Here is a 12,773-nt window from a genome sequence, read left to right as displayed (position 1 = left end):
GGTCTTCCATAGCCCAAGGAGGAGAAGAGGAAGGAGGAAAGGAAATGAGGAAGGAAGAAAAGATTTCTACTATGAGCGATCTGGCAACTTTGCTTAGAACAGAGAATGGCGGGATATAATCTGGAACCTAAGCTGCTTACGGTGAAGAAGGTCAGGCATTCATGTAGGAATTAACTGACACAACATATATGAGGAAGGGAGTCCAAGATTCATGAATAGATGCCTCTGGGTGTACGGAGGAGTAATATTACTCTTACCAATTAGAGTAGTGGCCAGACTTACCTAGAAATTATCTCAGAAAGACACCAAAGTTCATAAAAAAGACATTAGACATGTTTAACTCAAAAATCACACTGACAAATACTCTTCATGTAAGAACCTGCCAAAGAGAATTGAGACTTAACAAAATAACTACTATGTCATGTTATAAGGAATTATTACACAGCAGCATAATATAAACTACAAAACACCACTGTTTGTATGCAGAATCTGGGACCTTCATGAAGCCCCGAACTTCCACCTTGTGGTCCTTCAGGTAAGCATCTATTAGCTGTGTCTACCGAGCTCCACGTGGTGGGAGGGGAACTAGAAGAAAGAATTGGCTCTCTCCGTGCATGCCTTCTTCTCCCAAGGCATCACAGGGAGTCTGGTTGATTCCCCATATGTACACACTAGTGACATATGGAAGGCAGACTAAAGCTCACTTCCTGGTGTTTTGAAGAGGAAATTTTGGTTGGGGAAGGAGATGGGAGTAGACACTCAGCTCTGAACATGCTGAATTAGGTGGGTAAGGTCATCAGAAATGTGGGCACAGAGAATGCGGGAAAGGTCTGCATATGGTTTGGGGACCTTTGGAGCAGACAAGGTAGGTGCCATGGGAAATGGGTCTTCTTGTGAGGATGGGTAGAAAGAAAGGATAGAAACTAAGGCTAGAGCCTTACACTATGGTTAGAAAGAAGGGGAAGCCACCCAGGAACTGGTACCCGCAGTCAGGAGACAAATGAGGAAAACGTAGTTAGAATTTGATATTCCTCTTCTTCCTAAGAGGCTACTTAGAATTACATATTAAGATGAGGTATAAATGAAGTGTGATGTTAGAGGACTTTTTCAGAGAGAGATAGAAAGAAAGGGAGAGGGAGAAGGATAAAGGGAAGGAGAAGGGATGGTCAGGGGAAGAGAGGGAAGTCAAAGGGCATAAAGAGCATTTACACTAGGGCAGGGGGGCATTCCCTCTGCAGTAGGTGGAGGCCCAGCTAGGAAGAATTCCAAGTGGCAATGGAGGTAAACTAGCTGGAGGAGTCTATGGTTTTGTTCATTTTACCACCATAAATCAGCCTGAAAGAGAGCAAGGTGTGTGCTGTGAACAGTAAAAACACAGCCTGTAAATGCGGGCAGCCCTGACACAGCAATTTCTTCCTCTAAGGTGCAGCTTCCTCATTCAGGACATGGGCAGAATGTCCTACCAACTACATACTGCTTTTGGGAGGATAGGTGAGGAGTCACGTATAGCTTAGACAATATGCCTGAACATGCCAGATAGCAGCAACATTAGCAATTACTTTTAGTAAATACATATTTTGGAGTAATTAGTAAAAATGGACAGATATTTGGGAGTGGCAGCTCTATGAAAGGCATTTACATTCTCACTAGTCTTCCTTTTTGTGTCTAATCTCCCACTCATGTCCTTCTCTGTTCTCTCCCTTTTTATTTACACAAATACACAATCTTCTATGTTTAAGTAATGATTTAAATAGAAGGTATTTTTTTAATCATGGGAAATTTTGTTTTACCATTTCAATTGCAAAACATGTGCATTTGGCTATTTAGTAGTTTAAAGATAAATGAAGGTATCTCCACCATAATGAAATAAAAAGTTTTCCCTGGATATATTTCTGGGAGAAATAAAACAGAAGCTGGAGAGGTCATATTGTCACTAAAGTGACTATTTCTTTTTAAATACAATTTAATTTCTTTAACTGCAGAAAATACACATCTTTCCTCTAATACGGTGAGATATATGGGTACTTATCACGTGTTTCCAAAGTAGATGAGGCATTCAAAGGAAGTAATACATGCACATCTGAAATAATACTTATATACATATACATATAACCATGGTTTCATACTTGAGTGGTGCCAACAAGCATAATAATGAACTTTCTGTTGTGGACTGAATTTTGTTTTCTTCCAAAATTCACATGTGGAAGCCCTAAGCCCAGTGTGATAATATCCTGAGAGGAGGCTTTGTGAGTTAATTAGGTTTAGATGAGGTGATGAGGTGGATTCCTCCTGAAGGAATTCCTGCCCTTGGAAGAACAGGAAGAAATACCAATGCTTCCGCTTTAGCAAATGAGAACACAACAAGGAATATGGCTGTCTACAACCATACACCTTGACCTTTGACCCTGGACTTCCCAACATACAGAACTGTGAGAAATAAATGTCTACTGGTTGAGATACCCAGTCTGATATTTTTATATAGCAGACCAAGCTAAGTAAGACACACTGTACAGACAAATATTTTAACTTTTACCCTGAAGCTATGCATGTAAAACTTTATTAATTTAGAAAATTCAATTGTTAAGTTCTAAGATTCACTTAGCTACTTTTCATTTGATGCTAATGTTGACCTTCATTACTGTCTATCATCTTTTCTTCCATTAGTAATGGAAATTATTTCCTGGAAGTGATAATGTTATATAGGTTGCTGGGGATATTCTTCAATAACTTCAGAAATTTTTTGTGCTATTTTTGTCACAAAGAATAAACGAGTGTATAGAAAGCATCACCACAGTTTGTCATGCATAGTAAGCATACAAAGAATATGATGAGAGTGTGTGTGTATGTGTGCAAGTATGCGTGTGAAACAGAGGTAGTTTTTTCTGCTTCCTGTTTTCCCTATCACTTTGAATACCTTACACTGGTTATTACACCAGGCAAAATGTGAGCCTTCACCATCTACTTCTCTCTCTCCAAGCTATTAAAAAAAATAAATAAGTAATTTCTTCCATAAAGTCCCAAGATTCAAAGTTAATCATAGAATATTCAAATTAAAAAATTATACTTTGCTTCTTTAGAATTAAGAAATCAAGTGTGACCCCTTGTCTAGGTTTTAGCATCTTTGGACTGTCACTCACATATATACAACCTGCTATACATAATTCACTCATTCATTTACTGCACTTAAAAATATGTGCTAATGAATCTTTGCCAGGCATTTTTAGTTACCCCAGGATTTTAATTAGGCAAGAAATATCGAGTGCCTATTGATAAGAGTATATTATATTCCACCAAAATGATATCTATATATACATGTGTAATAATTTCTGGGAAGAACATAAACTGTGCTCTAAAACCTGCAGAAACATGTTATGATAGGGAAACATGCAGCTGAACAAGAACGAAGTGTAGCCATCATGCCAACCCATTTTGAAAACATGAACCATATTTTGATGCTTTTGAAAAAAATATATTGCCAGGACCAGCAAATGGTATAACAGTTACATCACTGGACTCCTCATAGTTAACTGCAGTTTGAGTCCTGGACCCGGAGGCTTGAAACTCACACCAGGTGCGTGTGCTTGCATGGCTAAGATCCCGAGAGGAGAATGGAGAAGGGATTGTGGCATGGCCATGCCCCACTGAGGGAGTGATTTCTCACTTTGTTTCTCTTTTGTCTCTCTGGCAAGCACATGCGCCCTATGCTTCCTGTTTTCCCTATCACTTTGAATACCTTACACTGGTTATTACACCAGGCAAAATGTGAGCCTTCACCATCTACTTCTCTCTCTCCAAGCTATTAAAAAAAATAAATAAGTAATTTCTTCCATAAAGTCCCAAGATTCAAAGTTAATCATAGAATATTCAAATTAAAAAATTATACTTTGCTTCTTTAGAATTAAGAAATCAAGTGTGACCCCTTGTCTAGGTTTTAGCATCTTTGGACTGTCACTCACATATATACAACCTGCTATACATAATTCACTCATTCATTTACTGCACTTAAAAATATGTGCTAATGAATCTTTGCCAGGCATTTTTAGTTACCCCAGGATTTTAATTAGGCAAGAAATATCGAGTGCCTATTGATAAGAGTATATTATATTCCACCAAAATGATATCTATATATACATGTGTAATAATTTCTGGGAAGAACATAAACTGTGCTCTAAAACCTGCAGAAACATGTTATGATAGGGAAACATGCAGCTGAACAAGAACGAAGTGTAGCCATCATGCCAACCCATTTTGAAAACATGAACCATATTTTGATGCTTTTGAAAAAAATATATTGCCAGGACCAGCAAATGGTATAACAGTTACATCACTGGACTCCTCATAGTTAACTGCAGTTTGAGTCCTGGACCCGGAGGCTTGAAACTCACACCAGGTGCGTGTGCTTGCATGGCTAAGATCCCGAGAGGAGAATGGAGAAGGGATTGTGGCATGGCCATGCCCCACTGAGGGAGTGATTTCTCACTTTGTTTCTCTTTTGTCTCTCTGGCAAGCACATGCGCCCTATAGCAAAAATCTCTCTCTAAAACAAAAAAAATTGCCAGACGTTGCATGTGTTCACCAGGGAGAGACAGAAAAAGAGGGAAAGGGAAAAAGCATCACCCCCATGAAGCATGGTCATGCCACAGTCCCTTTTCCATCTCTCCCTCCTGTTGGGATTTTGGGCACACATATTTACCTGGCATGTTTTTCAAGCCACTGAGGCCAGGTTTAAACAGAACAGTTGGCCATGTGGGGTTCAGCTCATTTAATCACAGGCCCCAGGGCTGGCACAATGCGTTTTTGTAGCTTTTATGTTTTAAATCTAGTTTTTCACAGATTGTACTATTTCTTTCATACTATGCTCTTCTGGTCCATTTCTTCTCTTTCATACATTTCATCTCTGGGTCCTGCATGTCCTCTTCCCCCTCCTCACCCTTAGCTGCCTGCTGGTTCTTCCAGCAGCTGGTAGGAACCAGTAAAAGTATCACACACGTCCCGCCATCACCGCTGTCTTGGTCCCAGACTGAGGGTTCTCAACCTTCTCCATGCATCTGTGTACCACAGCCTCTCAGGCATCTTTGAAAACTTTCCTGGCCCCACTTCAGACTAATTAGCTTCTTTATCTTTATAGGTTGACCCTAGATGTTAGAATTTAAAATAAAATCTCCCTAGATGATCCGACCAAGCAGCCAGGACTGAGAACTGTTCCTTCAGAAGATGCTGGCTGAAGCCCAGCCCTTCACATGGCACCGGCGCTCCGGATGGCCTGCCTACGCAAAGACTTGCTCCACTGGGCTTCCCTCATTTTTGTCAGCATACAATTTGCTATTATTTCTGATCATTAAAAATACCTCTTAAAGTAGAAAAGCATGGAGAACAATTGGGTATACTAGAGACAGTGTGGGAAGAGGGTGGGAAGTAGGAGAGGGTAAGAAGAAGGGAACCAAGGAGAAAAAGAAGCAAAACACTTAAGGGACACAAGCATGGAAAATTATCTGTTGATGATAACATGCATGATAATACCTCTAACCAGACTAATATGCAGTGTATTCATGCTGTGAAAATCTACTTTACAAGCAATAATGATAGACACTAGTTGAATATATAAAATAAATAAACAAAACAAAACAAAAACCTTCTTAATTTCTCTGGTCTCTGCAGTACCTTAACATTTGTCTCCTCTTTACAGAAAACACCTTGAAGGGGCCCTTTACACTTTTTGCATCCGTTTCTATTTCCCTGCTCCATCTTCTTGTTGCGTAGGACCCCTCAAATGTGATGTCATCCTCGAGTCTCTCATTCCCTGGGGCAGGTAGACTTTTGGCCCCCATAATTTTGCCTCAGGTGTTAAGCCTATGGCTTATCTGGGGAAAGAGAATTATGACTATTAATGAGTTTTCCTTAAAATAGGAAGTTTATCCTGGATTATCTAAGTGAGCCTAGTGTGAGCACATGGACCTCTAAACGTGGAAGAGGGCAGAAGATTCGGCCAGAGGGACGCAAGGATGGAAAAAGACACAGGTGGAATGTGAAGCAGAGGGAGAGGGCCCGTCTGTGCTGGCTGTGCTGGTGGGGCAGCGGCTGTGCTCCAAGGAAGCAGGTACCTCTGCAAGCTGGAGACCAAGTCCACTCTGATGACACCTGAAAGCAGCCCAGTGAGACCCAGACCGGCCTTCTGACCCGCAGGACTGTGAGAGAGAGCATGTATATTGTTGGTGACAGTGTCCTGGCAGCACCAGAAAATGAGCACATTCCCTGTGGCCAGCTAATCTGCATTTCTTGTCAGCACTATCCTAAAAACATATCCCTAAATAGACTGTTTCTCACCACATCCATGTTCCTGCACTGGTCTAAGCCACCATATTCTCTCACCAGCCACCTGCTAGAGCCACAGCCTGTAGTTTCTCTGCTTCTCCTGTGGAAACCCTCAGTCAGTTCAGAATGCAGCAGTGGGACTGGGTCTGATAGGCCATCAGTGGAATCAGGGCTCCGCTCTGTTCCAAACTCCCATACCCACAGCAGCTAGACCTCTTTCCACGCACCTCCCAGACAACACACGTTCTGGCTCCTCCTCAGTGGTTTATTCTGCTGCCACCATCTGTCCCCTCACTCCTCCTACACCGGCTGTCTCGCTGTTTCCCCAACAGACTGGGATATTCCTCCTGTGAGGGCTCTGTGCCCACCTAAAATGCTTGTCCCCACATGACTGTGTGACTAACTCCCATCTCCCTCAGGAGGTCTTTCTCCGCACTCACCATTGTCTGTCTACCAGAGTTAGCTTCGTCTTTATGCTCACAGTCACCCACACTAGACAGGAGGCCATCAGAGAGGTAGAGACTGTCTGCTTCGTTCACAGACGAGTTCATGCACATTCCCCATGGAATCTGACTTTGGGTCTTCCGTTCCTGTTAGCACTGCAACTACCCCAGAGCTTCTCCCTCAGCCCTCACTGAGTTGCACCTGCAGTTCCATCGCTGGTAACCCTGCTTTCAGGTCTTACCCTGACCCTTTACTTCATCCTGCACATACTCCTGATAATCTTGGCTAAACATCGTTTGTAGCATGTAAGTGTCCTTGGGGATATCTCATGGCTTCCACAACTATGTGGTTCAAGACTAGACCTAGACATTCCCCCAACACTCATTTAACTGAAAAGCCACCTTCACAGCCACACTCGGGTGTCCATGTCTGACCACTCTCCTCCTGCACTCACACTGCTGCCCCGTGCAGAGCGCTCTCCTTTCCTGCTCTCGAATACTGATCAGCACTCATCAGGAGCAAAGTCTTTTGAAAGTCACACTCCACTAGAAAATTTGCCCAACCAGTAAAAATCTGCGGGACTTCACTTCACATGTGTCCAGTGCTTCTTATTATGCTCTGAGATTTACTGTGGTCCTCCTAATCAGAGTGGGAGCTTTGGAGGGCAGGATAGTATTTCTTCCTGCTCTTAGATTGCCATTGTGACAGCACAGTTCCAGTCTATAGCAACTACTAGAAAGGATTAATTCAGATTGTATGACTTGATTATTTTCCTAGAACATCTCAATATTTGGTACAGTAATAGCTGCCTCTTGGTCATTGGTTCATTGCTTTATTACCCTTAATTTCTTCTTTAATTTGCACATTATTTTATAATGTGGACATTTTATATAAGAAATTTGACAACTTTACAAGTAAAAATATGCATTCCATTACTTTTAAATCAATAGAAGACTCACATTTAAAGACTTGAATTCTATTTTGAGTTGATTTTTGTTAGTAGTGAGAGAGACAGGGTTCCAGTGAAAAGGCTTGGCACATATACACTATGGAATATCACTCAGACATTAAAAAAAAAAATGAGGATAGGAACTGGATGAATATGGAAGATTTACTACTAAGTGAAGCAAGCCAGACTATGAAAGAGAGGCATTGTACATCCCCACTCCATTTATACCAAATGCGTGTACTCTATGGCAGAAACTAAAAGACTGGACGGTATAAAATATGGAGAGCAACTGTGGATACTAGAGAGAGTGTGAGAAGATTGTGGGAAATTGGGAAGGGTAAGAGGGAGGGAATCATTTAAGGGACACAAAAATGGGAAATTGTCTGTTATAATAATGGGTATGGTTATATCTTTGGCTACATTAACATATAGTGTATCCATGCTGGAAAATTAATTTTGTATGCTGTAATTGTATACAGTGATTGAATGTAGTTTTTTAAAAATAAAGACCTACATTCTCTCTCTTTTTTTTTTTTTTTGGAGAGGATTTTGCTACAGGATGCATGTGCTCGCCAGAAAGACAGAGACAGACAGAAAGTGAGAAATCACCCCCCAGGGGGTATGGCTACGCCACAATCCCCTCTCCTCCATTCTCTTCTCTCCTCTCAGGATCTTGGGCATGCACGCACGCACATCTGGTGTGAGTTTTAAGCCACTAGGTCCAGGACTCGAACTGCAGTCGACTACATGGGAGTCCAGCGATATAGCCTTTACGCCAGCTGCTGGTCCCAACCTACATTCTAATTTAAGATTGCTATGACAACCCTGGTCTGGTGACCTAGGACTAACTGCTTTACTTTTTACTCACTGGAGGAATGTATGAGATGGACCGGGAGAGCCGGGAACCTGACAGCACTGCCCTGCCCTCCATGTGCTTACAGGTTAACAAAGGCGATGCTGTTCAGTAAACAGCTCCAGATGAGAAGAGAATAATGAAACGGGACACAGAGGCGCTCTGGAGCCCCCAGAGATGTTCCAGGGGTTGAGTCTTCATCCTCTTACACACGGCCAGAGGGCAGGACTAGCTGACCTCCCCCACATCCCGGCCCAGGCACGCCCCGCCACCACCACTGCAGTTTAAGAACACCAGCATATTTTAGAGTATCCAACTTAAAACGAAAAGCCCACACAAACCCATGCAAAGAACTGCCAGAGTCTTCTGGTCGTAGTTATCACTGTTTATAATGTGCCATCAGCTTGCTTAGGCATCCACCTATCATCCACATTTAAAAGCTATAGAACTTTATATAAAATGTGATACCACAAGCAAACCAATTTTTTTTTTGAGAGGTTTTTGCTATAGGGTGCATGTGCTCACCAGAAAGATAGAGAGAGACACAGAGACAGAAAGTGAGAAATCACTCCCAGGGGGGATGGCCACATCGCAATCCCTGCTCCTCCATGAGATATCTCCTCTCGGGATCTTGGGCACACACTCACACACACCGGGCGTGAGTTGAAGCCACTGAGTCCGGGACTTGAACCACGGTCAACTACATGGGAGTCCAGAGACACAGCCATTACACTAACTGCTGGCCCCCCAATATTTTTCAGAGTTTTTTGCCATAGGGCATGTGTGCTCTCCAGGGAGAGAGTGGGAAAGTGAGAAATCACCTCCCGGGGGGATGCCCGGGCTGCAATTCCTTCACCTCCATTCTCCCCCTGGAGACGCTGGTCACAAACGCAAGGCACCAGGCCTGAGTTTTCCAGTCAGCGGGTCTGGGACTTGAAACACGACTGGCCATGTGGGAGTACAGCGACGTTACCACTGCGCGTCTGCTGCCCCAGTAAGCAATTTAAGGGACTGACCCTGACGTGCTGAGATTTGGGATAATTTACTTTACTGCCGCCCACGTATGAGCTAATAATTAATTTTGCAGCCCAGTATCAACATCAAAGGAAACAATTTCAATGATAAAAAGCTTCACAAATAAGTTAAATGAAAATTGTGAAGGAAATCACGCAATTCTTACAAAAATTCAATTTGACCAAAATTTTACTTTCTTTTCCCCTTTACTAGGAGATTTGGGACTTGTAATGGCATCTTTGAGAGAGCACTGTCTTTCTTAAATAGTTCAGACAGTCGAAGGAAGCAACCTCGACCATTTAAATGGGGCTTTATCCCCCACCTCCCCACCAGGAAAGCGGCAAACAAGGGCCAGCCAGGAGACCTGCACTGCCCCGGCTCGTCCTCGCGCGTACCTTCCTTGTCGTTGTGGTGGATGATGGCGTCCTGCACCATGTCGGCCAGGTTAAAGTGCACTCTCTGGTTCTTGCCATGCTTCAGCTTCCGCAGGAAGCCCTCCTGCTTCTGCAGGGCCTTCTCCCGCTCGTAGTAGGCGTTGATCTGCTCACAGCGCATGCGCTTCACCAGCCGCTGTCGCTGGCCCAGGGGCAGCGACTCCAGCAGGCACTGGTCAATTTCCATCTCATGGGACCGGAAAACGTTACATAGCTGAAAGCAACCTGCAAGAGACACAAGGGGACCGTCACTAGACCTACCACATCCCCAGCCTGGGAGCACCACAGAGCAGTCGCAACTGTATGCTATCATTGCTAAAGCCTCTTGTTACCCACTGGGCGATGGGGGAGAGGCAGAGATCTCAAGACTTAGTCAAGATCTCGTCGTAATAAAACCGTAAAACCAGGTGTAGAGGGGCCAGCAAATGGTGTGGTGGTTAAGGGCTCTGGACACCCACACGGCGGACCACAGGTCAAGCTATTATTGGTAATGTGGATTTTGATCATTGGTTAAGGTGATAGCTACCAAAAATTTCATACTGTAAAGTAATTGTTTTTCAATTTATAATGAATGACTTCTTTTTTTTTTTTTTTGGAGAGGTTTTTGCTACAGGGCACTTGTGCTCGCCAGAAAGACAGAGACAGAGAGACAGAAAGCGAAAAATCACTCCCCCAGGGGAGATGGCCACCCTCAATCCCTTCTCCTCCATTCTCCTTTCGGATCTTGGGCACACAGACACACACGTGCCTGGTGTGAGTTTAAACCACTGGGTCCACAACTCGAACTACAGTCAGCTACGTGGGAGTCCAGTGACAGCCATTGCTAACTGCTGGTCCCAAATAAAATAATTCTTTTAAATAAATAAATAAACCAGGCCTAGATTCAGACAGGTACATGGATTTGATGAACAAACACAATGACCAACAATCCATGCGTTCTCATTTCTTAAAATACAGACCAGCGTCTTAAATGATTTACCATTTCATTAAACCCAACAGTACCTGCTAAGGGTTTTGCAGTCAGTGAAGCTCAGCACCTCAGTACTGACCACTGTGGCGGCTGAGCCAGTGGCTTTGGCTTCTTTATAAATAAATAAATAAATAAAATATATATACATATATACACATATAAAATATATATATACATATGTATATATACATATATTTTATATGTGTATATTTATATACATATATATGTATTTTTATTTCAATTTCTTTCATACATTCAATCACAGATGTCACTTAGCTTGCAAAGTGAATATTCCAACATGTGTACATTTCTCACCAATCCAGTTGAGAACACTATACACATCATCTTCAATAGATAATAACCCATTTCTTTGTCTCATAAATGCCTTGCCTCTCTATTTTTCTCCTTAATGTCCTTCCTCAGACTCTACTCCTTCACCCACCCTCTTCCCATCCTGTATCTGGTATTTATAACCATTTTCTATGTTTCTATATCCTCTAATCATTCATTTTTGGCTATAGAGTGTGGATACTTGTTATATATTAAGTGGAGACATACAATGTCTCTCCTTCATAGCCTTGTTTGCTTCACTCAGCAACAAATCTTCCATATCCATCCATTCTCTGTCAAAAATCAGGATCTTGTTGTTTTTTATGGCTGAGTAGTATTCCATACAGTATATGTGCCACACTTTTTCAATTTATTCATCTATTCATCGGCATTTTGGTTGGTTCCATATCTTAGCAATTGTGAATAATGCTGCAATAAACATCGATTTGCAAGCACTTTTCTAATGTAGAATTGAAAAAAGTAACTCCATTTACCACAGCTACAAAAAAGTATAAGATACCTAGGAATAAATCTAACCAAAGAAGTTAAAGACCTCCACAAGGAAAACTATGAGAAGCTAAAAAAAGAAATTGAAAATAACATAAAAAAGTGGAAGGGCATCCCATGTTGCTGAATTGGAAGAATTAATATAATCAAAATGGAAATTCTACCCAAATTAATATACATATTTAATGCAATCCCTATCAAAGTGCCAGACACATTCTTCACAGACCTAGAAAAGACAATCATGCAACTTGTCTGGAATCATAAAAGACCTCATATTGCCAAAGCAATCCTGCACAAAAAGAGAAAAGTGGGCAGCATCTTACTCTTGGACTCAAAAATATACTACATAGCTGTGATAATCAAAACAGCATGGTACTGGTACAAAAACAGACAGGTGGACCAATGGAATAGAATAGAGACCCCAGAAATAAGCTCCCAAACATACAACCAACTGATTTTTCCCAAAGGGTACCAGTCAATCCAGTAGGAAAAGGAAAACCTCTTTAGCAAATGGTACTAGAAAAACTGGGTATCCCCCTGCAGAAAGATGAATCTGAACCCCTCCCTCTCACCATTGATAAGAATCAACTCAAAGTGGATCAAAGATCTAAACCTAAGACCTCAAACTATAAAATTACTGCTGGAAAACACTGGGGAAACTCTGAGAGACATTGGGGTAGGCAAAGACTTCTTAAATAAGACCCCCAAAGCACCGTCAATAATCCCAAAAATAGACAAGTGGAATTACATCAGACTGAGAAGTTTCTGCACGGCAAAGACACAGTAATCAGTGTGAGCTGAAATTCACTTCTAAGAGGCCTAGCCAGGATCAGGTGAGAGCAAGAGATGGCACAGAGACTTTTCTCTTGGCAACTCAAAATCGTGGATAGAAGCATGGCTATTTTGGTCTTGGTTTATTTAATAGACCGATTAGCAAACAGAGTTCTCTGTTCTGGAATT

The 12,773-nt window shown here is 42.1% G+C and overlaps 1 protein-coding gene across 1 annotated transcript in view; it reads right to left on the bottom strand.

Moving 5' to 3' along the window:
- Positions 1–12,773, bottom strand: part of MYO16 (myosin XVI) — a 603,762-nt gene that overhangs the window by 552,103 nt on the left and 38,886 nt on the right. Inside the window, 1 exon segment of the mRNA XM_027776197.1 lies at positions 9,968–10,231. Within this exon segment, the coding sequence (XP_027631998.1) occupies positions 9,968–10,231 (264 nt within the window).

The sequence above is a fragment of the Tupaia chinensis genome, unplaced genomic scaffold, assembly GCF_000334495.1.
Source record: "Tupaia chinensis unplaced genomic scaffold, TupChi_1.0 Scaffold000644_1, whole genome shotgun sequence".
NCBI lineage: Eukaryota > Metazoa > Chordata > Mammalia > Scandentia > Tupaiidae > Tupaia > Tupaia belangeri.
The sequence above is the reverse complement of the archived record's forward strand: the minus strand, read 5'-3'. Positions and strand labels throughout refer to the sequence as shown.